Source organism: Somniosus microcephalus, chromosome 19 (assembly GCF_052327205.1).
Source record: "Somniosus microcephalus isolate GS21.2 chromosome 19, FLI_Smic_1.0, whole genome shotgun sequence".
NCBI classification, from domain to species: domain Eukaryota; kingdom Metazoa; phylum Chordata; class Chondrichthyes; order Squaliformes; family Somniosidae; genus Somniosus; species Somniosus microcephalus.
Window position 1 is genome coordinate 69359831 of NC_141005.1, and position 27153 is coordinate 69386983.

Below are 27153 nucleotides of genomic sequence, written 5' to 3' on the forward strand. Positions count from 1 at the left end.
AATCGGAGACTTTGTATGTTGGAATGGTGCAAAATGACTTAAAACAGGGTAAAGATATGGAAAAGGAAGTACATTCCGTAGGACTAAAGACTGAAGTTTGGATAGCCCCCTTGCTGGTAAATGGCACTGATGTAATAAAAGTCTCACACATCAAGGAACTTTAAAGTAAGCTTTAAACAACTTATAATTCTACTATATACAAGAGCGGTCTTCACCATGCCTCTAGGAGAAGCCCTTTTACTATACTGAGCAGTTCAGTATTTATACTAGTCCAAACACAGGAAGTGACGTATGCACAGGAAGTGATGTATGCACAGAGTTCACAGTTCACAGGAAGTGATGTGCACATAACTTCCTCCGGAAGTTATTTATTATTATTACATTCTTCCCTCCTGCGAGATTAGAAGGCTGTGGCCTTCCTTTTATTCCGCAGCCGCCGAACGAGGAAAAGTCGCACCCGTTTGGGTTCCTGTCGTAGAGGGTCACTGGTCCGCTTACATGCTGTTGGCCATTGGTCAGAGTCTGTGTGGCCTGGATTACCCTGTGAAGGGTCGGGGAGATCATGGCTTCGTGTACGAGCCCCAATAGGTGCAGAGTAGGTCTGTCTCTGTTCAGAGGGAGGTGCAAAGCTGGTCTGTGGCGGATCAATACTTTGGTGCGCGGTACTGGGAGGGTCGCAACTTTGAGTACGGGGTTCTACCGGCACCAAGCTAGTTGGTGTCAGATCAGGATCCTGGAGAGGGGTACCCGGTAGGTTCCAAGAGGCTCCTGGTAAAATACCATCACTCGATGTCCCACTAGGTCCTGGTGGGCAGGGAGCCAGATCCCGTAATGATACGGTAGATTCTCGGCCGTCGGGACATCGTATGTATGCATAGGTGGGGTTGGCATCGGTTAGTTCGACCTCGTCTATGAGAGGGTCATTTTTAGACGCCCGAACGTATCTTCGGAGTAGTACAGGTCCAGGAGTAGTTAGCCATGATGGGAGGGATGTCCCATAAGATGAACGACGCTGGAATCCAAAGAACCGCTCATGAGGTGTAGTATTTGTGGCTGTAGAAAGAAGGGACTGTATAGAGTGCAATGCCTCCGGAAGCACTGCTTCCCATTGCTGGTTTGGTAGGCCCCGAGACCTTAAAGCAAGATGTATGGAATTCCAGATGATACCGTTATACCTCTCTACCTGCCCATTTCCGATGGGATGATATGGCGTCGTTTTGCTTGTAGCAATTCCCCGTTCTGAGAGGTAGTCCTTGAGTTCCCTTGACATAAAGGATGGACCCCGATCCGAGTGAATGTAAGCTGCCATGCCACAGAGAGAAAATACCTGCTCAAGGCAGCAGATTACTGTGGACGCCAGCATATTGGAGCAGGGGAAGGCAAACGGAAAATGTGAATATTCATCAATCATGGTGAGCAAATATGTGTTCCGAGTTGAAGAGGGCACTGGGCCCTTAAAATCGATGCTAAGTCGTTGCATCGGTTGGGTTGCGTGTATGAGCATACCATCTGAGGGGCGGAAGAACTGAGGTTTTAATTCTGCACAAAGCCGGCATTCTGAGCACATTTTCTTTACATCTCCAGTAGAAAAAGGGAGATTCCGTGATCGTACGAAATGTAGCATGCGCGTAACGCCAGGATGACACAATCCATTATGGACATCTATGAGAGTAGAGGACGACATAGTGGAGCAGAATGCTCGTGTGAGGGTATCCGGGGCCACATTCTCCTTGCCAGGTCGATAGTGAATGGTGTAACCAAAAGAGGCCAGTTCCATCCTCCAAAGCTGTATTTTATTATTCTTAATTTTGGTTCGTTTTCGATTATCGAGCATGAAGGCGACTGATCGCTGGTCCGTGATTAATGTAAAGTGCTGGCGAGCTAGGAAATGGTTCCACTTCCGTACCGCCTCTATGATGGCTGTGGCTTCCTTCTCAACCGGAGGATAATGTAGCTCGGCACCTTGTAAGGTCCTGGACATAAATGCTACAGGACGACCTTCCTGATTTAGAGTAGCCGAGATCGCCACCTCCGAGGCATCACATTCGACTATGAAAGGGAGATTCTCATCGATGGAGTGAAGAGCCGCTTTCTCCAACTGTTTTTTGAGAAGGTTAAAGGCTGCAACAGCCGCTGTTTCCAATGGAAATGATCTAGCATGCAGCAAGGGTTGGATTTTGTCTGAAAAATGAGGAATCCATTTAGCGTAGTATGCAAACAGACCGAGAGCCCGACGTAAAGAAGCCGGATTCTTAGGTGACGGGAGCTCTTGGAGCGGGCGAAGTCTTTCTGGGTCTGGCTTAATGATACCATTGCCTACGCAGTAGCCAAGGATGTTGATGGTCGGTTGCGACTCAACAGATTTAGATTCATTCAAAGTTAAGTTACGGTGATGGAGAGCATCCCGAAATTTTTAGAGGTTGGCGTCGTGTTCCTGTTGATCGTGACCTGCAATAGTAATGTTATCAAGATAGGGAAAAGTGTCCCTTAAGTTTTCCTGCTTAACCAGGCCATCCATTGCCCGTTGGAAGACAGCCACTCCATTAGTAACCCCGAATGGGAGGCGACGAAATTGGTACAGCCGTCCATTAGCCTCAAAGGCCGTGTACTGCTTATCTGAGACCTTCAAGGGTACCTGATGATAGGCACTTTTCAAATCGTAAGTTGAGAACACTTTGTATTCGGCCAGTTTATTAACCATATCATCAATGCGTGGCAATGGGTAGGCGTCCAAGTCAGTATATTGATTGATGGTTTGCGAATAATCAATGCATAGTCGTTGTTTGTGAGGTTTTAGAGGGTTCTTGACGATGACGATTTGAGCCCGCCAGGGCGACGAACATGGTTCGATGATATCCTCTGCTAAAAGTCGAGAGATTTCAGCCTCAATAAAAGATTGGTCTTCCTGACTAAAGCGCCGCGATTTCGTTATTATTGGTTTGCATCGAGGAGGAATACTGGCAAATAATGAGGGTTCATCAAGTGAAGCTGCTGATAATGCACAAAACGGTAATTTAGACAGTATATTAGAAATAGTAAGTCCAGGTTTAGATCCGCCGAACTCAATGGTGAATTTCTTATGCTGTTTTTGAAAATCCAGCCCTAAGATGAGATCACTACATAAGTCCTTGAGCACCGAAAGTCGGGTGGAGGGATACATGCGACCATTAAGTGTCATATCAATAATACAAAAGCCGGAGATTCTGGTATTAAGTGATGACTGAGCCATCGTAATTGCCTGGTCCGATGGGAAGATATGTAGTTTCAATTTCGCAACAATCTGTTCTCTAATGAAACTATCAGTACTTCCTGAGTCAATTAAGGCATCTAAGGTATGCCCATTAACTGAAACTTTTGTAGCTGCATGAAACAGGTTCTGTGGGCAAGCAGCTGTAATTGGTGTGGTTGCACAAAGAGTGGCTGAAACTCTAGGTGTGCTTCTTCGGGAGAGAGCTCGAGAGGAAGCTTGATAGGTCCTAGCCGGAGCATCTTGATAGGCCCTAATTGGGGCAGTTCGGTAGGCCTTAGCTGGATAGGCCCTCGCAGAGGCTCTTGATTGGCAAACTTTTGCAAAGTGTCCCTTTTTATCGCAATGACTGCAGATTGCATTGCGAGCAGGGCAGAATTTCCTAAGGTGTGAAAAGAACCTCCACAAAAGAAGCATTCCTTCCTAGATTGCCAAGAGGCTGCTAAAGTGGGGTCATCCTCCTCTTCTTCATCCGAATTATCATCAGGATTAGATTCCTCCATGATAGGGTTCACCTGAGGCCACTTGAATCGTCTGGTTGCAGTTACAGCAGCAGATCGAGATCTGGGCAGCTGATAGAGGTCTGCATTTTTCTTTGCCAAATCCAGAGAACAAGCCAGGTCAAAAGCCTTTTGTCGCTCAAGTGTTTTACTTTCTAGCAGACGCTGGCGTATAAATGGAGAGGCAATCCCGCAGATGAAAGCATCACGAATCATTTCTTCGCGGTACAGCTCAGCCGAGGCTGCCTGAAAGTTACAATCTACGCTGAGCCTGCGAAGTTCTTGAAGGAATTCGTTAATCGATTCCCCTGGCCCTTGTCGGGCTGTGGCCAGTAGATGTCTAGCATAGACCTCATTTGCGGTCTTGGCATATAGTTTTTTAAGTGCCCGGATCACCTCATCGTAATTATCCCATTCATCAACATATTCAAACACTGTTGGGGTCACATAGTTGATAAGTATCCTCAGTTTAGTAGAAGCATTCGCTTTACATTCATCAAGAAAATTCTCAAAAGTACGGTACCAATGCTTCCATACCTTGCCAGCTGCTGGTGCGTTTGGGTCTAAGTCCAGACGAGTAGGTTTAAGGATGTTTTCCATGATGGGTGGTTCCCTGGATCCTTAACTCCGAGTTTGTCCGAAGGTCTAGTATTTGCGAGTGTAAATACTAAGTTGTTTAAATTGATGTAATAAAAGTCTCACACATCAAGGAACTTTAAAGTAAGCTTTAAACAACTTATAATTCTACTATATACAAGAGCGGTCTTCACCATGCCTCTAGGAGAAGCCCTTTTACTATACTGAGCAGTTCAGTATTTATACTAGTCCAAACACAGGAAGTGACGTATGCACAGGAAGTGATGTATGCACAGAGTTCACAGTTCACAGGAAGTGATGTGCACATAACTTCCTCCGGAAGTTATTTATTATTATTACAGGCACCATTGTTCCCTTCAAGCTAGATACAGGTGCTAAGGCAAATCTCATAAGCTGGAGTGATGCACGGAATCTCAAAGTGAGACCAAAAGTACTGAACAAGACAGTGGCTTTGAAGGCGTACAATGGACAAAGTATTTAAACAAAAGGAACGTGTAGGCTGAATGTTAAGGTAAAAAATCGCATTCACCCATTGACGTTTGTTATAGTGCCTGAAGGACATGAGTCACTGTTGGGGGATAAGGCATGTGTGGATTTGGGCTTGGTAAAACGAGTCTATACTATTAATGAACTGAACTGTGTGCAGAGTGCCCCCCAAGACAGTACAAATATAAAGCATGATGCTATAACACACAAGTACGCGGATGTATTTCAGGGTTTCGGAGCACTGCCCTTTACATACTCCATCAAACTGAGAGATGACGCACAACCTGTGATTCACGCACCCAGGAGAGTTCCGGTGGCCCTCCGTGAGAAACTGCGGAAAGAGCTAGACCGCATGGAGGGACTAGGTGTCATAAAAAAGACTGAGGAACCGACTGACTGGGTAAATTCCATGGTTTGCGTTAATTCAAAAAAGACTGATAAATTGCGTGTCTGCATGGATCCCAAGGACCTTAACGCTAATATAAAAAGAGAGCACCATCAAATCCCAAAGAGAGAGGAAATAGTCAGCGAAATGACAGGAGCAAAATTCTTCTCCAAGATGTACGCCTCGCATGGATTCTGGCAACTGAAACATGATGAAGAGAGTACTAAGCTGTGCACCTTTAACACCCCGTTTGGTCGATACTCTTACCAGCACCTGCCCTTCGGCATTAGCTCCGCCCCAGAAATCTTCCACAGAGCAATGGAGCAAATCATCGAGGGCCTGGATGGTGTGCGGGTGTACGTGGATGATCTGGTAGTATGGGGCTCCACTCAGGGAGAGCACGACACCAGACTGGAAAAAACACTTCAGAGGATACGGCAGTATGGACTCAAACTAAATAAAGACAAATGTCAGTTCAGCGTCAATGAAATCACATTCCTCGGGGACAAGATTTCTGCAGAAGGGGTTCAGCCAGACAAGTCAAAGGTAAAGGCCGTACATGACATGGAAAAACCGAAGGACAAGAAAGGGGTTCAGCGGGCCCTTGGCATGGTTAATTACCTAGGGAAATTCATTCCAAATCTGGCAGTGAAAACCGCTCACTTGAGAAAACTGCTGCACCAAGAGACAGAGTTCCAATGGGGACATGAACATGAGAATGAATGGAAGGGGCTGCTACACATTCTTGCAAGTGAACCCCTACTGAAGTTCTTCTGCCCTGAAAAGAGGACAAAAGTGTCCACAGATGCCTCTAAGGATGGATTAGGGGCTGTCCTTCTACAGGAAGATGAAGGAGAATGGCGACCAGTGGCATATGCGTCACGCTCCATGATGGCTATAGAGTGCCGGTATGCGCAAATAGAAAAGGAGTGCCTGGGCTTGGCATTTGGGTGTGAAAAATTTCATACCTACATCTATGGACTTCCCGAGGTTATCCTAGAAACTGACCACAAGCCACTGCTAGGGATCACAAAAAAGAATCTGTGTGACATGTCATCACGGATACAACGCCTAATGATGAGACTACAATGTTATAATTTTGAGCTCACATATGTGCCAGGGACACACATGTTCATTGCAGATACACTATCCAGGGCTGCGCCTCGTGCCACACAAAACAGTGAAACAGAAGAGGATGTGGACCTTCATGTGGATATGGTCTATGCAGCATTGCCCGCCTCACAGGAACAACTATCAAAGATAGCCACAGAGACATCAAAGGACCCTGTTCTGAGGAAAGTGATGAGAAATCTTCAAGAGGGTTGGAAGAAAGGGTCATGTAAACAATATCATCATATTCAGTCTGAGCTTTCTGTGGTCAATGGACTACTGCTTAAGTGTGACAGGATTGTAGTGCCCATCTCTATGCGACGAGAAATGCTTAACAGGATACATGAAGGGCACCTGGGTGTGGAAAAGTCAAAAAGGAGAGCACGTGAGGCACTCTACTGGCCAAACATGAACTCTGATATTGACCAGATGATCAGTGAGTGTGCTACATGTCAGGAGTATCACTACAAGCAAACAAAAGAGCCCCTCATTACCACAGAGCTCCCATCGCAACCTTGGGAAAAGGTAGGAACTGATATTTTTCACTACGAAGGAAAAGACTATTTGTTAGTTATTGATTATTACTCTAATTATCCTGAGATTGCTCTCCTACCCAGCACCATGTCAAGAGCTGTGATAACTCACCTGAAGTCAATCTTTTCCAGGCAGGGCATCCCTCTAACTCTGGTCTCTGATAATGGGTCTCCCTATGCCAGTCATGAGTTTCAGCCGTTTGCTACAGAGCATGAGTTTAAGCATGTAACCTCCAGCCCGCTCTACCCTCAAGCCAATGGAAAAGCGGAGAAGGGGGTGCAGATTGTGAAAAGACTATTAAAGAAAGCAGCACACAGCAACACTGACCCATATCTGGCCATGATGTCGTACAGGGCGGCCCCGCTGGAAAGTGGCAAGTCTCCAGCTGAGCTCTTACTGGGTCGCAAAATCCGTACTCGACTTCCCAGGCATGTCACACCTGATCACAGAGATGAGGTATGGGCAGACAAGGCCTGGAAACTTCAGCGGAAACAAAAAACGCTCCATGACCGCACAGCCACTGCACTAGTGTCTCTACAGGAGAAGGATGTAGTTCGCATTGAAGGGCCTGGGTCATGGAATCAAAGAGCCACCGTTCTACAACAAGTTGCCCCCAGGTCATACAGTGTCATGACAGAAAATGGCAATGTGTATCGCAGAAACAGGAGGCACCTACTGAAAACCACCGAGACCTATCAGCCGCAGGAGGACAGAGAGGATGAGCTGATGATGGAAATCCGACAGAGTGACGAGGAGACGAGGGCAATGCCACAAAGTGATGAAGTACACAGGGGTGACAATGAGACAAGGGATCCGTGTGGTACAGACATGAACTTAATGGACACAACTGGGTTGGCCCAGCAAATACCCATTCAGCTACGCAGGTCACAGTGCACCAGAAAGCCTGTCGTTAGACTCGACCTGCAGACAAGGGAAAGACTGTAAACAGCTAATGGATTTCTGGGTGTGGGTAGTGTTTATATGTACCGGCAGTTATTGCAAGGTATAGTTACACTGACAGTTTTTACATGTTGTTAATAGTAATTAATAGTAGTTACACTGACTTTTTATATGCTGTTAATATGTGTTCTATGTGTTATGTTATGTTATGGTGTTTACTGTTTATGTCATCGTTGAGGGGGGAAGATGTACAGATAACTGTAGCTGTAGTAAAGACAGCTGCTTGACGGTAGCTGTAGTAAAGACAGCTGCTTGACGGCAGTCGGATAAATAGGAAGCCATCTTGGCCATGCGGCAGTACTACACGAGCTGGCACTGACTCAAGACCTAATAAAGAGTACTCAACGATATCTACTTGTAAGCCTCTTAATACTACGATATAAGATAACATTACACCCAGAGAGTGGTGAATCTGTGGAATTCTCTACCACAGAAGGCAGTAGAGGCCAATTCATTAAATATATTCAAGAAGGAGTTGGATATATTTCTTAAGGCTAAAGGGATCAAGGGATATGGGGAGAAAGCAGGGACAGGGTACTGAATTTGGATGATCAGTCACGATCATATTGAATGGTGGAGCAGGCTCGAGGGGCCGAATGGCCTACTCCTGCTCCTATCTTTTATGTTTCTGTTTCTATGGGCTGTTGTCAAACCAGAAGTCTCATATTAAACAACTAAAATATTTTTTTTGATTTGAGAGATTTTGGGGGAGAAATTCGGTATTGCCCCGCTCGGGGCGCAATTATCGGCCAGGTGCAAAGTTTAGCGCCTGGCGCTAATTATCGCCTCCGACTGCAAACTTGGCCTCTATCGCCCCTGGAGGTGATTTGAATGCTAAATCAGGCGCTACACACCTGTCTTAAGGTGCTAATGCCGAGGAGTGAGGTGCTACCTCAGAGCACTGGCAAAGCTCAGGTGATGTTAGTTAGCAATGGAACACAGACAGACTGGCGCCGGCCAGTTGTTAAAGGGGAGGGTCGATCTTGCTGACCAGCCACACCCTGCTCATTGCAGCCTTGAACCTCGGCCTGGAGAGACCTGTACATCAATTCTGCTGGAACCAACAATGGAGAGGCCCTGGGAAAGAGCTCAGTGCTTCAGCGACTGGGCCTTGGTGGCTCTGGTTGGCACTGTGGAGTGGCGACGGGCAGTGCTCTACCCACAGAGTGGCAGGAGGCCATTGCCATGCGAATACAGAAGAGTCTGGAGGGAGGTGGCTCAGCATGTCTCCTCCAGGAGCCTGGTGCCGAGGACCCACACCCAATGTCGGAAGAAGTTCAACGACCTCACTCGGGTGGTCAGGGTGAGTGGCTGCTTTTCAATATCTCTACATCCCTCTATCTCAACTTCACTCTGTGTCCAGAGGGTTTAAAAACCCCAAATGCCCAACACTCATCCAAGACCTATGGCCATCTCATAAAGCACACATGCACATTTCACACCTTGCATACATTAAGGGCTATTCAACTATGGGAGGCACATCAGGCAAGCACATGGCTGCATACACTAAGGGCTATTCAACTATGGGAGGCACATCAGGCAAGCACATGGCTGTACATTCACTCAGACACTGTCCTTTTTCTTCCAGGCCAAGCTATCTCATAATAGGCGCCAGCAGCAACGCATGGGAGGAGGACCGGCTGAGCTGCATACCCTCAGCAATTTGGAGGTGCGCGTGCACAGGATCGTTGCCAGCCAGGTGATAGGTGCCGTAGCCACTGGAGAGGTCGACCCCCTTGGGGACAGCAATGGTATGTTCATCAGCTTTCTCTCTTCTCTCATTCCACTAGCCCCTAGGCTTTTACACTTTCAATCCAACTTACCAAATGTCTCCAGTCCTTGCTCCCTTACTGCCCCCCTGTCCTGACACTAAAGCCACTCTTGTACCTCCCTGCTTTCAGATAGTGAACCACCAGCTCACCAGCCTGTTCCTCAACCAGTCAGTGGCAGCGACGCTCCAGGCGAGGAGGAAGAGGAAGCCGGAGCCTCACCGCCTGTATCTCCCGAGGGAGCCCATGCCCACACTGGGACCACGCCTTCCCTGGAGGGGAGCAGGGGGGAAGGGTCTGATGAGGACGAAGCTACAGGACCCAGCAGCCTGTAGCAATGCCATGGGGGTAGGGAAGCTCGGAGGCCATCTCCCCGGAGGGCGAGTAGGCAAGCGAGTCCTGCTGCACTGGACTCAGAGGAGGAGCGCATCATCGCGGAAATGAATAGCCAGCCCTTGAGCATGCACACTGAGCTCATGGGTGCAATGGCAAGGGTGCCTGAAAGCATTGATGGACTGGCTAGGAGTGTGGAGCACTCCCCTGCAGTACAGGCCGACGCAACGCAATGGCTTAGTGCTGCAATTCAGTCACTGGCTGCTGCCATCCAGTCTCAGACGCTGGGTCGGCCACATTTTCCCGGGGCTCTCACGGTGCCGCAGCAGGCCAGCAATCTGTGTTCGAGCAGATTGCTCCGGATGCTGAGGTACTGCCCCATGGGAGTGCCAGTGTGTCGGTCGAGTAGGAAGGTGCATAAGGTGGTTTCCAGAGGTCTCAATAATGCAATTAAACTGACAAAACTGTGGATCATGGAGGCAAGACAGAGGGCAACGCCAAGATTCACTGATGCCACCCTGGAAGTTCTGGTGCAGGCACTAAGAACATGCAGGGAGGTCCTCTTCCCTGGCGATAGACAAAAACGACCATCCAAAGACACAAAAAGGGCATGGCTGGAGATCGCAGAGGTCAGTAGCAGAGATGTTGTGAGGAGGACGTGGATCCAGTGCCAGAAAAGATTCAATGATCTGATGAGGTCAGGAAAGGTGAGTGCACTGCCGCACTCACCTACATCCTGATATGCCTGTCACCCCAAGCCTACTCCTGCACATCATTCCTCACACCATCCTAACTTGCAAGTCTACCCATCCCTCTCCATGTACCTACTCACATCCCTGTCTGACCAACCTCCACTGACACTCACCCTCATCCTAATGCAATCATAGGAAGTAACACCACAGAAGGAGACCATTTGGCAATGTCATGCCACTCCCTCATAGTCACCCTCTACAGATGTAGCCCATCCATTCCTTACACTCATTCAATCACTCTCACTCAAAGTTCTCTTCTTTCCCTCCTTGCAGGAGAAGAGAGCCCACAACAATAAGGAGAGGTAGAGAACTGGAGGTGGTCCTCCAATCTTCAGCCATTTGATTCCAGCAGAGGAGCAGGCCCTAGAGATCTCTGGAGCTTTCAGAGCTGCTGGCAGTGGGAGATAGAGAGAGGGGGACCTCCCAGAAACCTGATGACAGAATCACATCTCATACAGTCACATGCATACAACAGTCACTCATGGTGACTGATATTAGCATCCCGTGAAATGTCATCATGTCAATAATGGTAACGTTACCCATTCTTATTACAACACTTCTAATTCATCTCTTTACTCTCCCACCGGTCCATCAGGTGCCTCCCGCCCAATTGTCCAGCTGGAGGAGGAAGACGACTCCTCAGCATGAAGGGATATTTACTAGTCCTAGCCCCTTTAGGGCTACCCCGGATCAGGCGTGTTTCTCAGACGTTCACTTTCAACGAAAGTTTGAGGTAGCCAAATCCTAAAGATGCTTAATTGGGTCTAAAGGTCCGGACTATCTCTCCCTAAAGGAAAGGAACAACCTGAGAATGTTACTGTCCTCCAGATAGCGCTTTTAATAAGTTTAGTTAGACTGTAATGTTCCGGATATTATGAGGGTCTGGAAAACTCCCTCAGAATTCTGCAACTCCTCACCAAAGAGTGTACAGAGATTGAGTTTGCGAATTTGTGACACAGAAGTCTTATGTGAGACAATTCTAAAAATATATAGATTTATTATAGAACCGACATGCAATTTACAGTTGGTGAGTCAATCTCTACATTAACAGTTCCAAAAAGAGAAAACATACAATCTTTTTAACAGAGAATCTTACTTTCAAATTTTAACTTCGCTACAGTATTACAGTTCTTAAAGTTTTCTACAGGATATCCATCAATATCAAATACCTTTGATCCCCGAGGTACAAAGAGCGGTAGACTACAGAGCCGCCTCTGAAGCCGAGAATCGCTTTGCCCGATTAAAGTGAGTCTGTTATCCCATTTGAGAGTTCAATATTTATACCCTTTTCCAGTGGTATTTCCTTTAAGGTTTTCTGCTGATGCAAGCTAATTATCTCTAGTCATTTTTCTGCCGACCTCTGCAATTCTTACTGTCACATCAGCCAGAATCTTGTCTCATCTCTAGGTGTTCTAAGTTTACCATATAAAAACGGTGTGGTGGCAGGTGTTCCTTACTTTATGTCATCTTTACAAGGGCAGATGTTCCTTATCTTAAGTGCTTCTTTACGAAGTGTAAATTAGAACACCTTATCCAGAGTGAACCATTGTTTTTTCCCCAAAAGTTCAACTTGTCGGAGCCCTTCATCTTCTGTTTCAATAAGGTTATTTATTCAGGGTCAACAACTGTCTTATCTCAATAGCCAGAATGCTTTCACAGCTATTTCATAGTTAGATTTCTAAATTTCCAAACTCAGTTTGTCATGTTTTAATAAGGCCAGAATTCTTTCATAAGATGGTGTATTTTTCTGAATAGGTTCTATGGTTTATTCCTTCACAAGCAGAAGCTCCAGTCTCTGGGGGTGCACCATCAGCAGACCCAAGCACAGCCAGCACCAGCGCAGATACGCGCACCTTGGTGGGTCCTGTGCGAGATAGAGTAGTGTTGTCACCTGGTGTCTCGCACATCACAAGTGAGCAAGAGCAGATGGTGTTGACAGGGACAGCAGTGGAGACTCCTCGGCGGAGGGCACAGAATGCTCCAAGCTCTGCTGAGCTGCATGCAGATGCTGAGCCTCGGGGGCCAGCGAGAAAGACGGTGATCTTGGAGGGGCAGCAACAATTGCATGAGGCTGTGGCATCTTTTGCAGCTGCGATGTCTGCAAATGTACAGAGAATGGAGGATTCCAACTCAACATCTCGCAGGCAATGGCGACAACGTGCTGTTCCATGGAAAGGAAGACCACCTGCATGGAGCGGCAAATGCACCAGTCAAACGAGAACATGCTTGCTGTGGACAACAAATGCCAGATGCTCATTGACCTCATCTTGAGGAGGGATGTAAACATAGACCTGGGCCTTCATTGCCCTACTGATGTGCAGCAAGTGTGGGTGGCCCATGAGAGGGATGATGGTGAGAGGGGACATGGAAATGGGGGCTCTTCTGAAAGCACTTCCACTTCTCCCCTGTTGCCACCCCTCAGTCAGAGCCCCATAGGCTTACTTGGATCCCGATAGTCGAGTCTGCCTCTGCACAGTCGCAGGAGGAGCAGTCTTTGGCGGGGCCCTCACAGGCTCCAAAACCCAGAGGATGCCTACCAAAAGTGTCAAAGCAGTCGCAGCAGGGAGGTGAGCAGCCTGTCTCTACCCCTGCTGAAGCCACAGGGCTTGCAACTCGTAGAAGCACACGGAAAAGAAAAAACACACAATCCTAGATGCACAAGGATATGCACAGGATAGTGATAAGTTTCAGTTATATTTATGACACACATAAATGGATTTCTTAGCACCACTTTCTGGTCTTGTCCATTTTTGGCTGCTACCTGGGAAGTGGCTTTGTCACTTGGAATGAATGGTGAGACATTAGTTAACCTCGAGCTATGGGGGTTTGGTGAGAGGAATGGCTTGGTCATTGTTGGGCTGCTTTATGGTGTTGTTGGGGGGTGGGGGAACTTAGTACAGCATATGGCAGCCATATGGGTGCATTGGAGCAAGTTAAGTAAATCTGGCCATTATGAGGCCATCCCGGGCCTACTGGGCAGCAGTGTGTGCCACTACTGGTGCCATCTCCACCTCAGGTTCCTCCTCCTCCTCCTCGTCTTCCACTTGTTCTTCCTCCTCTGAAGAGGCTCTGCGCTCTGCACCTTGCTCCTCCTGCAGCTCCAATCTTCGCTGCTGCGCTATGTTGTGCAGCGTGCAGCACACGACGATGATCCTGGAGACCCTGGCTGGTGCGTACTGAAGCGTTCCTCCAGATCTGTCAAGGCATCTGAAGCACATCTTCAACATTCCTATTGCTTGCTCTATGACACATCTGGTGGACATGTGGCTGTCATTATAACGCTCCTCGGCCTCAGCATTGGCCTCCTGAAGGGTGCCATCTGCCACGTCTTCAGTTGATAGCCCTTGACTCCAAGCAGCCAGCTGGTAAGTCTGTTTGGAGGAGCGAAAAGCTGAGGGAAGTGGACTGGTGCAGCCTGAAAGAGTCATGACAGCTACCAGGGAATCTGGCGCACACATGCATGATGATCTTTTTGTGGTTGCAGATGAGCTGCACATTGAGGGAGTGGAAGCCCTTGTGGTTTACAAACACTCCTGGTTGATGTGGGGGTGCCTTGATGGCCACATGTGTGCAGTCAATGATGCCCTGCACCTGTGGGAAGCCAGCCAGAGCTGCAAAGCCAAGCGCCCGCTCAGTAACACTGGCTTCATCTGTGGCAAAGTTTACGTAATTGGCTGACTTGTGAAACATGGCACCGGTCATCCGGTCATGTGAGTGGCCGACTGCGAGATCCTGCAAATGTCTGCTGCAGATCCCCGGAAGGATCCTGGGGCGAAGAAATTGACAGCCACTGGTAAGGCATGGCCACCAGGTCCTCTGGGCAGCAGGTCTTGTTCCAGCAAGCTACAAATGTCTGCGATGACCTAGCCCGATAGCCTGAGCCTCCTGAAGCACGGCTGCTCAGTCATGTCCAGGAAGCTCATCCTCTGCCTGTATATCCTCTGTTGGGGGTATTGCCTCTGGCGCGGTGCTGCCCTGTGCTGACTCCCTCTCTCCTGTGGAACATCAGGTCGTTGAGGAGAAGGCTGCTGTTATGGTTGCTGCTGCTACTGGTGTTGTGGCTGCTGCTGCTGGTGTTGTGGCTGCTGCTGCTGGTGTGACTGGTGTTGTTGGTGCTGGGGCTCATCTTGGTCTGATTCTGAGGACCAAGGTGAGACAGTATAAGCGGCACCCATGCTGATGTAATAGATGGCAGGTAAAGTGGAGATCAGAGGCCCAATCCCTCAATGTTGTGATAGTGACGAGCAGTCTGGTGAGAGTGGCTTCCGAGGTTGCAGAAATGACTTGCAAACTCCTGACAACTAAATCTCTGCACAAAATGGAGTCAGCAAGAGCCTTTCCATTAGCCAAGTAAGCAGGTATAATGTGGGAGCATTTTTGTGTTTTTCCCAGCTGTCATTTAATGGACTCACACACTGGCCACTGAGCTTCCGCCTCCCCTTCACAGGCGAGTTTCCCGAGGTGCGTAAATCCTGTGCTGAAGAAGTTAAAGCCAAAACCTGCTGTTAGAAGCCTCTTAAGGGTTTCTCAACAAGCATTCAAGTACTTCAATAAGGTCGTCCGCCTCTGCTGAGCGGGTTTGTGGTGTGCTGCAAGTCTCGCCCGAGTTAAATGCGGAAGTCGGCGGGATGACGGCGGGTTCTCGACGTGCTGGCAATTTCCACGATTTTTACTGCTGCCCCGCCCCCAAACCCGCACGGTCGGCACTGGGAAAATTCCGGTGTGGCCCAGAAATCAGTTCTGGGGTATTTAAACACCTGGGCTACATTTATATGCCACTGGTCAGCTACCTGCCCGAAACAGGTGGAAAGCAGCAGGTGGCTGGTAGCAGAAGCTAAGGTGGCTGGCAGCAAAGGAAGGCTTGCTGGCAAGAAGGTAAGTCACGGGGATGGGTTTAGGGAGGGTCTTGTGGGGAGTATGGGTACGGAAGGTCGCGACTTTCCTGCTCCAGTGGTCCCTACAAAGGAAAGATTTTGAATTAACTTGCAGGGCCTCTTTGTCCTCTTGACTGCTTCCGACATGCCTTCACCTGATGGGATCGTCACGGCAACTTTCCTGCGCAGGTCTGAGTTAAAATCTATTCCGGGTTCAATAATGGGATGCCAGCCACCGAACTGCAATGAGCAGTTAAAATGATTGCCAGCAGGATTTCAGCAAGAATGGGGCAGTAAGGCTGAATGGCTTCCCCCCACCCCCCCCCCCCCCACCCATCTCCCTCCGCCCTACCTTGTTCCTGCCAGGCTGGATGGGTTAAAATTCCTCCCTGGTCTGAAGCCACAAGTGTAACTTTTACAGTGACTAGATGGAAAAGCTTTAATCTTACAAGGGCACCCCCTAAGTTGCACCCCAAATTCGTATGAATACCTGAACAAATGTGCAACCTATACTGTAAAACTGTTGCACACTGATAACTAATTACAGCCAGTGCATCTTGTTTTATGCAGGTTATCAGGAGCAAGCTTCACTGTGTTTGAGACTCTACCAATGCTACCACTCAACCTGAAGAGCCCAACAGGGCCGAGTATTCGTTGCCAATTCTACACAGGTTTAATTCTGCTCCCTGTGGCTTTGCTAAATATCCAGTTTGATGTCCCAACATGAAGTGTCTGTTGGCTCACTGAATGCCTTCCATGCACCGCATGGCACCTTCTGCACTACTTTGTTCCCCCTGACCTTACTGTTAAAATCTGTTAGCTTACAATTTTTATTCAGTTTGAAAATCCCTTTCATAAATATTCATTATTTCCTCCGGTTAATGGGAGGCAGTTGGACAAATATTAATGGCTCCCCCCCTGTAATAGCAGGCACTTATTGATATATGCCTGTGTAATTGGTGAGTATTCAAAGTAGAATCAAGTGCACTTATATCTGAGGATATTGTTCTCTGGATATTGTTCTCTGGTTATACAAACAAACAATATTTTAACTTCCATGATGTCTTCATTTGCCAATCAATATCAGCCTAAATTGTACCTCTACTCACAGACTTGAAAAGGACCAATCTATTCTCAGTCACCCTGTTAACTTTTTCAACATAGACAGCCCCTGTTTGTAATGCCTTTTATACTTTTGCCAGCTATGAAATGCCATCTATGTGGACAGTTTGTTATAATTTAGCAACTCCTTTTCTACAAGAGCTGAATTCAAGAGGTAAGGTGAGAGTGACTGCCCTTGACATCAAGGTAGCATTTGACCCAGTGTGACACCAAGGAGCCCGAGTAAAACTGAAGTCAATGGGGATTAGGGGGAAAACTCTCCACTGGCTGAAGTCATATCCAGTACAAAGGAAGATGGTTGTGGTTGTTGGAGGCCAATTATCTCAGCCCCAGGACATTGCTGCAGGAGTTCCTCAGGGCAGTGTCCTAGGCCCAACCACCTTCAGCTGCTTCATCAATGATCTTTCCCCCATCATAAGGTCAGAAGTGGGGATGTTTGCTGATGATTGCACAATGTTCAGTTCCATTTGCAACTCCTCAGATAATGAAGCAGTCCATGCCCACATGCAGCAAGACCGAGACAACATCCAGGCTTGGGCTGATAAGTGGCAAGTAACATTTGCACTACACAAGTGCCAGGCAATGGCCATCTCCAACAAGAGAGAGTCTAACCACCTCCTATTAACATTCAATGGCATTACCATTGTCGAATACCCCACCATCAACATCCTGGGGTCACCATTGACCAGAAATATAACTGGACTGGCCACATAAATACAGTGGCTACAAGAGCAGGTCAGAGGCTGGGTATTCTGTGGCAAGTGACTTACCTCCTGATTCCCCAAAGCCTTTCCACCACCTACAAGACACAGGTCAGGAGCGTGATGGAATACTCTCCACTTGCCTGGATGAGTGCAGCTCCAACAACACTCAAGAAGCTCGACACAATCCAGGACAAAGCAGTCAGCTAAATCGTACCCCATTAAGTAGCTTAAACATTCATTCCCTCCACCACCGGCGAACCGTGGCTGCAGTGTGTACCATCTACAGGATGCACTGCAGTAACTTGTCAAGGCCTCTTCGACAGCACTTCCCAAACCTGTGACCTCTACCATCTAGAAGGACAAGGGCAGCAGGCGCATGGCAACACCACCACCTCCAAGTTTCCCTCTAAGTCACACACCATCCTGACTTGGACATATATCGCTGTTCCATCATCGTCGCTGGGTCAAAATCCTGGAACTCCCTACCTAACAGTACTGTGGGAGTACCTTCACCACACGGACTGCAACGGTTGAAGAAAACGGCTTACCACCTTCTTGAGGACAATGAGGGATGGGCAATAAATGCTGGTCTTTCCAGCGATGCCCACATAAGGACATCGGAACATAAGAATTAGGAGCAGGAGTAGGCCATACAGACCTTCGAGCCTGTTCCGCCATTCAAATAAGATCATGGCTGAATGAATGAATAAATAAAAAGAAACTGCATACTTCTACTTCATAGAGGCTTCATTACTTTCATATTAGGAAGTGTTGACAGAACACAAACTTGTTTATGAAGTGTAATCTGTCCATAGTTATTATCCATAACTGTGTCCATGAAATCTTCCGTTCAATAGCTTGTTCTAATTTAACATGAAAATCCTGTTGAGGATGACTGTCAGGGCATGAGCTGCTGCTTCTGGTCAGTTCTGGCCTCTTTAGTGACTAAGGGAAGGTTTCTCTTCTTGACGGTGGAGTTTCAGTATGGCAGGACTATGGCCCATCCTCCAAATCCTCATTCTCTACCGCTATCCCGCTCCATTTTGGATAAGATCGAGGAAGGGGATTTCAGCCTTAGTTGTCTTCTGCTGCTATATTCTTCATCCTGAAACTTTTCTATAATACTGTAAGGTTCACAAAATTTCGGCAGCCCCCGAGGATTATTTGATTAAAGAAAACGAGGGAACGAGCAGGCTGGGGAAAAGTCAAAACCTTTGGCCATAGATTTAGGATCCCTCCATACCACGTGGGAGGGTAACCACAAGACCGACGAGGTGGCCAAGCAGGGGGACAGGGAAGGAGAGTTCTGGGACCCCTGTAGAGCAGGCCCGGTAGCAGCAATCCAGGACAAGGGAGGCACATGGGGTAGCTTTGGCCCCGGACCAAAAGCAGGTCCAAGCCCAAGACCCCGCCTTTAAGGCCGCCCTGGTAAGGAGAAAGAATTTAGAACCGGGTTACTGGCAGGCTGCTAGTTATATTAAACAAAGTAAGTTATTTAAACCCGAAAAGAAAGAGCAGCCAGTTGGGACAAGGTCTGAGGATAGAGATCCTCAGCCTGCAGCGGGTACACTCACACAGACTACACACGCAGGCGCGTGCGTGAAAGGAGAAGTTCCCCAGCACTTGGCCCGAGCGATTTCCCCCTCTCTTATGGGACTCCGGGGAGGAGCCTGAACCAGGTTTTAAACCTGAAGTGGCAGCCGGTGGCGAGAGATTGCCCATCCCCAGCCCAGGTTTGGGAAGTGAGGGACCCGAGGGAGAAGGTCCCCAGCCAGCAAGGACTGTGACCCGAGCTAAGGGTCCGCTCGCCAGGGTAGCCCCACCAGCGACACTCCCTAGGAGGTCTCTTCGGGTACCCCAGCCCAGGAAAGTATGGTCACCAACTTTCCAGTTAAAAAGGGTGGACTCCCGAGTCAGGGAGAAGCCAAAAGACAGAGGTCCCCAACCAGCAGCCATAAGCTGCGAGGGACTAGAAGTTGGGATCAGTCCAGCTTCGCTGCAGGCAGTAGCCTGCAACAGTCCTAACAGAGATTAGGCTAGCCGCCCGGAGACGGGCAGCGCTTGTATATAGCTTTGTTTAAGTTTAATAATGTGTACAAGTAAGTTAGAGTGTGTTAATTTTAATTTTATATTGCAATCGGTAGTTTTAAGTATTAAAGTATAAGTTTTAAGTATGGAACCGTTCCAGAATGTTGTCTGTGAGCCGAGGTCGCGGGACCCGATCACATTCCCCTGAGCCAGGGAACCTGGCTAGATGTTTTTTTAAGTCTTTTTCAGAGTTTCGAAAGGTGCGGAGGACCATCGTGTCTTTGGATGCTCGGGGAAGGGAGCACCCCTAGCCCACGACGGCAGGGGTCTGCGGGAGGCAGATGCCCATGAGGGGTGCTGGCCAGGATGACTGGGATCCAATTCAACCCAGTATTCTAGTGAGACCGGCTTCACGTATGGGGAGGCCTCCCTCCAGTGCCCGAGGATACGAATCATCACCCCAAGGAAAAGATGTTTCGGAAATTCTGTAAAAAAAAAGGAAGCTCGTTTTCTTCCGTTTGTATTTTTAACAAGTATGTTTTGGCTTGGTGTTAATCTCATTAAAGATGTTGTATCGTGATAAAGCTCTATGATGTCACAAGTGGTGCAGGGGTATTGGACCCCCTCCGTGCTTGAATTATTGTAAATCATCATGTTTTTCTATCGATAGATGCCTACCGTGCACTACGATTCTCTCTGAGTAAGGGAGATGGAGGTGTCGAGGGATCAGAGATAGATATAGATAAGTATAAGGGAAGGTTGTTTGTGGGGGGTCAGAAATTTTTGCTCACCTCTAATAGGATACTGCAAGCAAGTTTTAGTATCCAAGGAAGGACTGTAAGGTTCACAAAATTTTGGCAGCCCCCGAGGATTATTTGATTAAAGAAAACCTGGTTGGAATGTACTTTAAAAACCCAGGACATCAAAGATGGCTATAGCCGGCCCCGTTTCAAAAGAGAAAGACAGCCTGTATGAGTATGAAAGGAGGATCTCCCAGCACTGGCTGACGTAAGGATTGGAAAAAAACCTAGCTTCTGAGTACTTAAGTACTTGAAGCTGTCAATCAACTGCGGTTAGGAAGTTTCAACACGGAACAAAGGACTCTGTTTACACAAGCCCTCAGCAGTGTTGACTCAAGGGCTTAAGTGGTTGCTGTCAATCAAGTTGCGGTTGGACTGTAACCACAGGACAAAGGATTGTTTACCTAGCACTCAAGAAACCAGCGGGACATTTGAAACTGGGACAGCTCCATTCACAAACCAGTTAAAACAAATGGGAAATGCATCATAGCCGCATTCAAACCCATTACAGTCAATGGGGCCAGATCGGTCCCTTTTGTGTAACCCAGATACGTCCAGATTTGGGCGCGAAGATAAGGGCTCCCATTGGGGTATAAAGGTAGCCCCTCAGGAAGCCACGCTCTCTACTGCCTTGCCTCCGGTGCCATGCCTTCAAGAAGATCGTCACAGCCCGCCCAAAGAAGTGGAATACCCGCAGTTACTTTTGAATTACTGGGGTATCTCTACTTCGGGCGGTGAAAAATCCAAGGCAGACCGCAGGGCATGGAGCAGGCGTTTCAACATCGTAGACTGGTGAGCATAAACTTTCTGGCCCATTACAAGGCAACCTAGATAGGTATAAGGGGTGGGAACTATAGGGGAATTTTGTTAAATTGTCATTTTAGTCAATTTTCCCTCGATGTGTCCGTCTTTTCTCCTCCCCGTTAAGTAAAAGTGTGCTGTATTCATAATTATTTTCACTGTATAGCAATTTATTCTTTATTTCAATAAAACATTGGTTTTCTTTGCACCAAACCACTGGTCTCGTTTTGTCTATATCGCTACTGAAATAAGTCCGGCGGTCAGAACCAAAGGGGAAGTGATTCGAACCGCATGGGGCTGGAACAGCTCAGACACACGGTTGTCTGACTAGGCAAAAAAAAACCCAACCAAAACACCCCCCTTACAATACTATATAAAGAAAAGGAGCATTGACAATGGCCTTGGAACAAGCTACCCATCTTGCCTTTTCAGACACAGAAGCAAAGGATAAGAGTCACCTATACTAAAGAGGGAGGGGCTTAGTAAGTTGGACCAAATGGAATTGAGCTGTATCCATGCTATTTAACATGTTAACTTGGAGGACTGAGATGAGGAGGAATTTCTTCACCCAGAGAGTGGTGAACCTGTGGAATTCTCTGCCACAGAGGGCGGTGGAGGCCAGTTCATTAAATATATTCAAGAAGGAGTTGGATATATTTCTTAAGGCTAAAGGGATCAAGGGATATGAGGAGAAGGCAGGGACAGGGTACTGAATTTGGATGATCAGCCATGATCTCTGAATGGCGGAGCAGGCTCGAGGGGCCGAATGGCCTACTCCTGCTCCTATCTTCTATGTTTCTATGTGTGAAAACCATTCTGAAAGTTACAGAGAAATTTCAGTGATGTAAAGGATCACATGTAAACAATGCCAGCATTTAAAAATAATAATTTCCAATGAATGTAAGTGCATCCTTTTTTCTGGCAAGTTAATGATGCATACAAGCGGACTTGACTGCTTATACAGTGCTTCATGAAGCACTACAAATACAAATACAAATACAAATAATTTTATTGCAGCTCTGTGAAACCTTAGCTAATTGCCAAAAAATGCCGTTGCGTTTTTAGCAATAAGCACGTTAACAGCCAGACTTATATTCATATTGTATTTGTTGCACGGTGTTTTTATTATTATTTACTCCTTGTGTTCTTTTCTCCTCCAGGTTTGCATTTCTAGAACATGATGTAATTATACCACTGTCTGAGCTGCTTAATGATCCTGAGGATATTTGTCGTAAAAACATGCACATGGCTATGGAGATGTTCTCGGAGATCTCTGCAGGTAGGAGTCTTCATTCAGTAGAGTGAACAGAAAAGGTGTATTGAGCAAAAGAATGAATGTTGATAGTGGCATGTATGTTTTTTTAATTGACATGTTAATTTAGGGCAACTACAGCAAATTCTACAGTTTGGGAAACTGAAATATTTGCAGTGTTGAACTATTATTTGAACTCCTTTAAACTGATTGTGTTACTAGTGTTATGCATAATCCCACTATTATCTGATCAAAAATATATAATTCCTAAATGTGAAATTAAAATTTGTGTGCAGTGTTTCTCACTCTGTCCGCCCCCACTGAATAACTGAGAATGCTCAGTGGGTAATTGTGACCATTTTTATCTCGTGATTGAAGAAGACCACTCAGATTGGTTCATTCTGTTAGTGATATAGGATTTGAAGGGCAATGTCATCATATGGTCATAGCTCTGTTATGCTTTCCCCTACATATGTTAGAGGCAATATGAATTTGATATTAGTACTTTGGAAATAATTGATCTGTAAAACAGTCTACTTGTATTTGTGACAATTCTTGTCTATTGAGTAGCGAACCTTATCTGTTGGACACAATTTGCACATGTTTCACTTAGCTTTTGCATGAGTAAAAGGAAAAGATTCTCTATCTCCTGTGCATCTGAGTAAGGGAGACAAAGAAGCAACAAGAGGCTGTAATATATTTAAGCAGTTGTGATGTCCTGAATACTTTTTGCTTCTCTAATGGTGAGATTGAAATTATATTGTTATAACTTGTGGTAAAATTACATTCTGGACCTGTGTGTACAGGACTGGAATCAGACAAAGATTACACAATATCTATTTGCCAGTATTTGTAGAATTATTATTGAAGTGAGCAAGAAATGGATTATGCGGTTTTTAAAACTATAAAGGATTTTGATAGAATTAATAGGGAAAGACTATTTCTTCTGGTTGGGTAGTCATTGATGAGGGGTATGGATTGCTTTGCCACAGGGAGTGGTTGAAGTTTACATCTTTTAAGGGAAAAATTGATAAATATTTGAAACAGAGGAATTTCTAGGGCTATGGGGAGAGTGTGATGCAGTGGGAGTAGTTTTGGATTTCTCTCGTAAAGAGCCGACAATGACATGATGGCTGAATGGGCTCCTACTGTGCTGTAAACTTCTATGTGGGTCAGGAGCTTGTGTTTGATTTCTGTGCAATCACAGCAAAACCCATTCAAATCAGTCATATAAAATGGCTAACTGTCTCTTAGATACAGCAATAGCTGAGCTCAGCACGAGTCAATAGATCAAAATGTCAAGCATCGGTGGCATAGTGGTTAGCACTGTTGCCTCACAGCGCCAGGGACCCGGGTTCGAATCCGGCCTCGGGCGACTGTCTGTGTGGAGTTTGCACATTCTCCCCGTGTTTGCATGGGTTTCCTCCGGGTGCTCCGGTTTCCTCCCACAGTCCAAAGATGTGCGGGTTAGGTTGATTGGCTATGATAAATTGACCCTTAGTGTTAGGGGGATTAAATACGTGGGGTTACGGGGATAGGGTGGGATATGTGTTGGTGTAGGGGTTACGGGGATCGGGTGGGATATGTGTCGGTGCAGGCTCGATGGGCCGAAATGGCCTCTATCTGCACTGTGGGGATTCTGTGATTCTGTGATCTGTGATCTGTGATGGTGATTATTTGCTATAAATCACAAGGCTCTAGCACTTACAAATGCTTGGAACTGGAGATAAAGATATTATATAAAGTGGATTATATTTTCAGTAAATACAGTCTAGCTGGTATCAAAAATTAAAACATAAATTCTGCATAAAATAATGTAGAAAATGCCTCCAGGAGGAATTCTTAAGTGTAGAATATATTCCCAAAGTGGGAACTGAAAACTCCATGAGAATTATATTCTTATGAATGAATAAGTTTAGCAGAGCACAGTTGTAGATTTGGATACACTGTATATACCACTCAGGTTTTTTTTAAGCCTTTTATATACAAGCAATATTAATGAATGTTTGTGTACAGATTGAAAAACTATCCAACTGATTTGATATGAAAGTTCTTTTAACAACATCCTGTTTATTTATCTGGTAGACAAAGTCTAGTCATCCCATAGTTGCTGTGGGGATTAGTATTGTTAATTGCTTGTGAGAAATTGATACTTATCATGGTTTGAGATGTCTACTTACGTGTGTGTGTTTGTATCATAATGAAGTGTTGTATCCATAACAGCGCTGTACTGGTTTGAATTCATGAATATGAAACTTACGTTTGCCACAGATTTGTGTATTGACTATTTTTGTTATCTTGGAAATTCAAACCAGTAGTTCAGTATCATGATTGTGGCATTCCTTTATAATTGGATTTTATTTCTGTTTGCATTTCCATATTGCCTTAGTTGGAATTATTTTATTTAAAACTGTTTTTATTTTTTTGTACTTCAGGTAATTATAGACTTTGTTGAGCAATTAACAATATTGCCAGAACCAGGAAAGAGACAGTCCAAAATTCTTGTAGTTCTTTTCAGCACCTTTTGACAAAGTCGCTGATGGATGTTACATGGTAGTTAACTTGCGTGATGCCCCCATTAGCTATCTCTCATGGTGTAGGCAGTGCATCTACAGGACAGACTGTAAGTTATATTGAGTGACCTTTCTTTGATATAAACAGGTCCCCTATAGTCCATTTGCTGCTGACACTGCCATTCATTGAAACCACATGTTGTATAGTCCTTGTATACCTATCAATACTTAAACAATGTACTGACTGATCTCATCTTAGTACAAAGCACCTTTTAATGGTTCAACCATTTAAAATGTAACTGTATACTTGCATATTTTAACACTTGCTAACAATTGGAACATTAACCTTGAAAGTCGATTAAGCCTGAAAACGGACGGTGCCACCATGGGCCAAGGTTAATGGCCGCCCGCAAAAAGAGCACAGGCTTTTTGGTGCTGGTTGTTTAGCACCAAGAACCAAGCTTCTGCATCTGATTCACTTCTCTAATTTGGCTTGGACTGTCCATGTGTAGGGGGTGGCGTGTGCCCAGTCAGCTCTGCCCCTGACTGTCTCTGAGCGGTTCGAATCGCTCCCACACCCCTGGGTTCTAGACACCGGACTTAGGTACAGGCGGCGATACAGAAAATCGAGTAGACAAGTGGTTTGGTGCAAGAAAACCGCAATTTTTATTAAAGACACAATAAAACACAATCTTTCTGAGAATTACTGATATAATTACAGGCATATAAAATTACACTTATTTGGGAATGGGAACACACGGCACATCGAGGGAACAAACACATTAAAAATCCCCTTATCCTTATCCCACCCCCAATACCTAACTAGATTAAGCTACGAGGGGCCAGGAATTCATGCTCACCAATTCGAAAACTGGTTGTGGGTTTTGAGGTTCACTCTTGTTGTCCTTTGGGGTTTGTTGTTGTCACGTGGTCACAGGGCGTGGCGATGGAGTTGTTTGTGAGAAGCACCCTCCTTTTCCTCTGTTAACGTCTTTGTTGAGTACTTTGTCGCGATGGGTCTTCTTCGGGCAGTTCGGTTGCCGACGGTTTTGTTGCGGTTGGGGCTCGGTTGGCGGTTTTTACCGTTAGACAGATTTTTCTACCCAAGCTTCAAACGCCAACTTATTCTTAATTGACCTTGCTACCCATGCTTCGAATGCCAACTTATTCATCACTGTCCATGCATCAAACGCCAGCTTATAACTAGGCCGTTTGTCCCCCAACGCGTCTTTCCGCTGCCCTTCTCTGCCTTTACCGGTTTTACCGTTTTTCTCATCTTGTCTCATCTCGTCTCGTCTGTTCATGGCCCCGTATGTCCTGTGCATTTTCGATTTGGGTCTTGTTCTCCTCCTGCGTTTGGCCCCCGGTGTGGTAATGGGCGTCCTTGGTGTCGAGCGGTGCGGGGAGGGAGAAGAGAGCCCGCAATGAGGCACGAAGCAAGAGTGAGAGGCAGGAGGCAAGGGCCAAGAGAGCGAGAGCTACCGGTGGGCCTACAATTATACCTGGTTCTTCACCCCTTATCTGCGCGCCAAATCAGGCCTGTCCTTTGTCTAACTTTTGGCGGGCTCGTCTAAAATGATTACAGTCATTTATTTTAACGACTTCTGGGGTGGTTGTCTCCATGTTTAATGGCTTCAATGCCCTGGCTGTTTGTTATTTATGAAACTTAATTGGGTTTTCCTGGCTCGGTGGCCACGTTGATCTGTTACCGATTATGTATGCAAAAATTGATGCCCTCAAGATTAGGCCCATCCTGACTTGATCTGTTCCAAGGTGAAGAATGCATATTCTGTGTTTACCTCGCTGTCTGGCTTCACAAAGTCTTTCACAGATCCATGCATGTTAGGTTTCGTTTCAGGGCCTGCCTTTTGCAGGGCCTTGCTTTTAAAATCCTGTCGGTTTTGGTCACGAGGTTTCAGAAGCCATTTTGGGTACCCTTTTTAATAACTTGTCCATACAGGGTCCCTTTATCCATAACTTTTGTGGAATGTGGGAATTTTGAGAACCCTACACTTGCAAATCACTTGCATTCATTTACTGAGTCTGAATTATGGTGCTGGCACTGCATACAAAGTAGTGTAAGAACTATTAAATGGATGGAAACTAGAAACTAGAAAAATTGCAAAAGGGGATGGCGCAGATATGAAAGACATGGAGAGAAATACACCTCATTTGTGGTTGAAACAGGCACCACTCAGTGCTATTTGTCACAATTTGTACAGGACAAAATATTTGTGCTGGCTCCCTTTTCCATGAGTCTGTTTTTGAATTGAGGCACTATGTGGGTCCACTGCTGGTCAACTCCTGTCTGAATTTTTTAAGAAACGAATTCACTCGGGTGATCCGGTAATGGAGGTTTGTTTTACACTTCAGGTTGGGGGAGGGG

General features: G+C 46.4%; 1 protein-coding gene across 1 annotated transcript in view; it reads left to right on the forward strand.

Moving 5' to 3' along the window:
• The window catches only part of rsph14 (radial spoke head 14 homolog), a 41169-nt gene extending 18778 nt beyond the window's left edge, over positions 1–22391 (forward strand). The window contains exon 3 of the mRNA XM_085962008.1: positions 22163–22391. Within this exon, the coding sequence (XP_085818134.1) occupies positions 22163–22307 (145 nt within the window). The 3' untranslated portion in view covers positions 22308–22391. The remainder of the gene's footprint in view (positions 1–22162) is intronic.
• The last annotated feature ends 4762 nt before the right edge of the window (positions 22392–27153 follow it).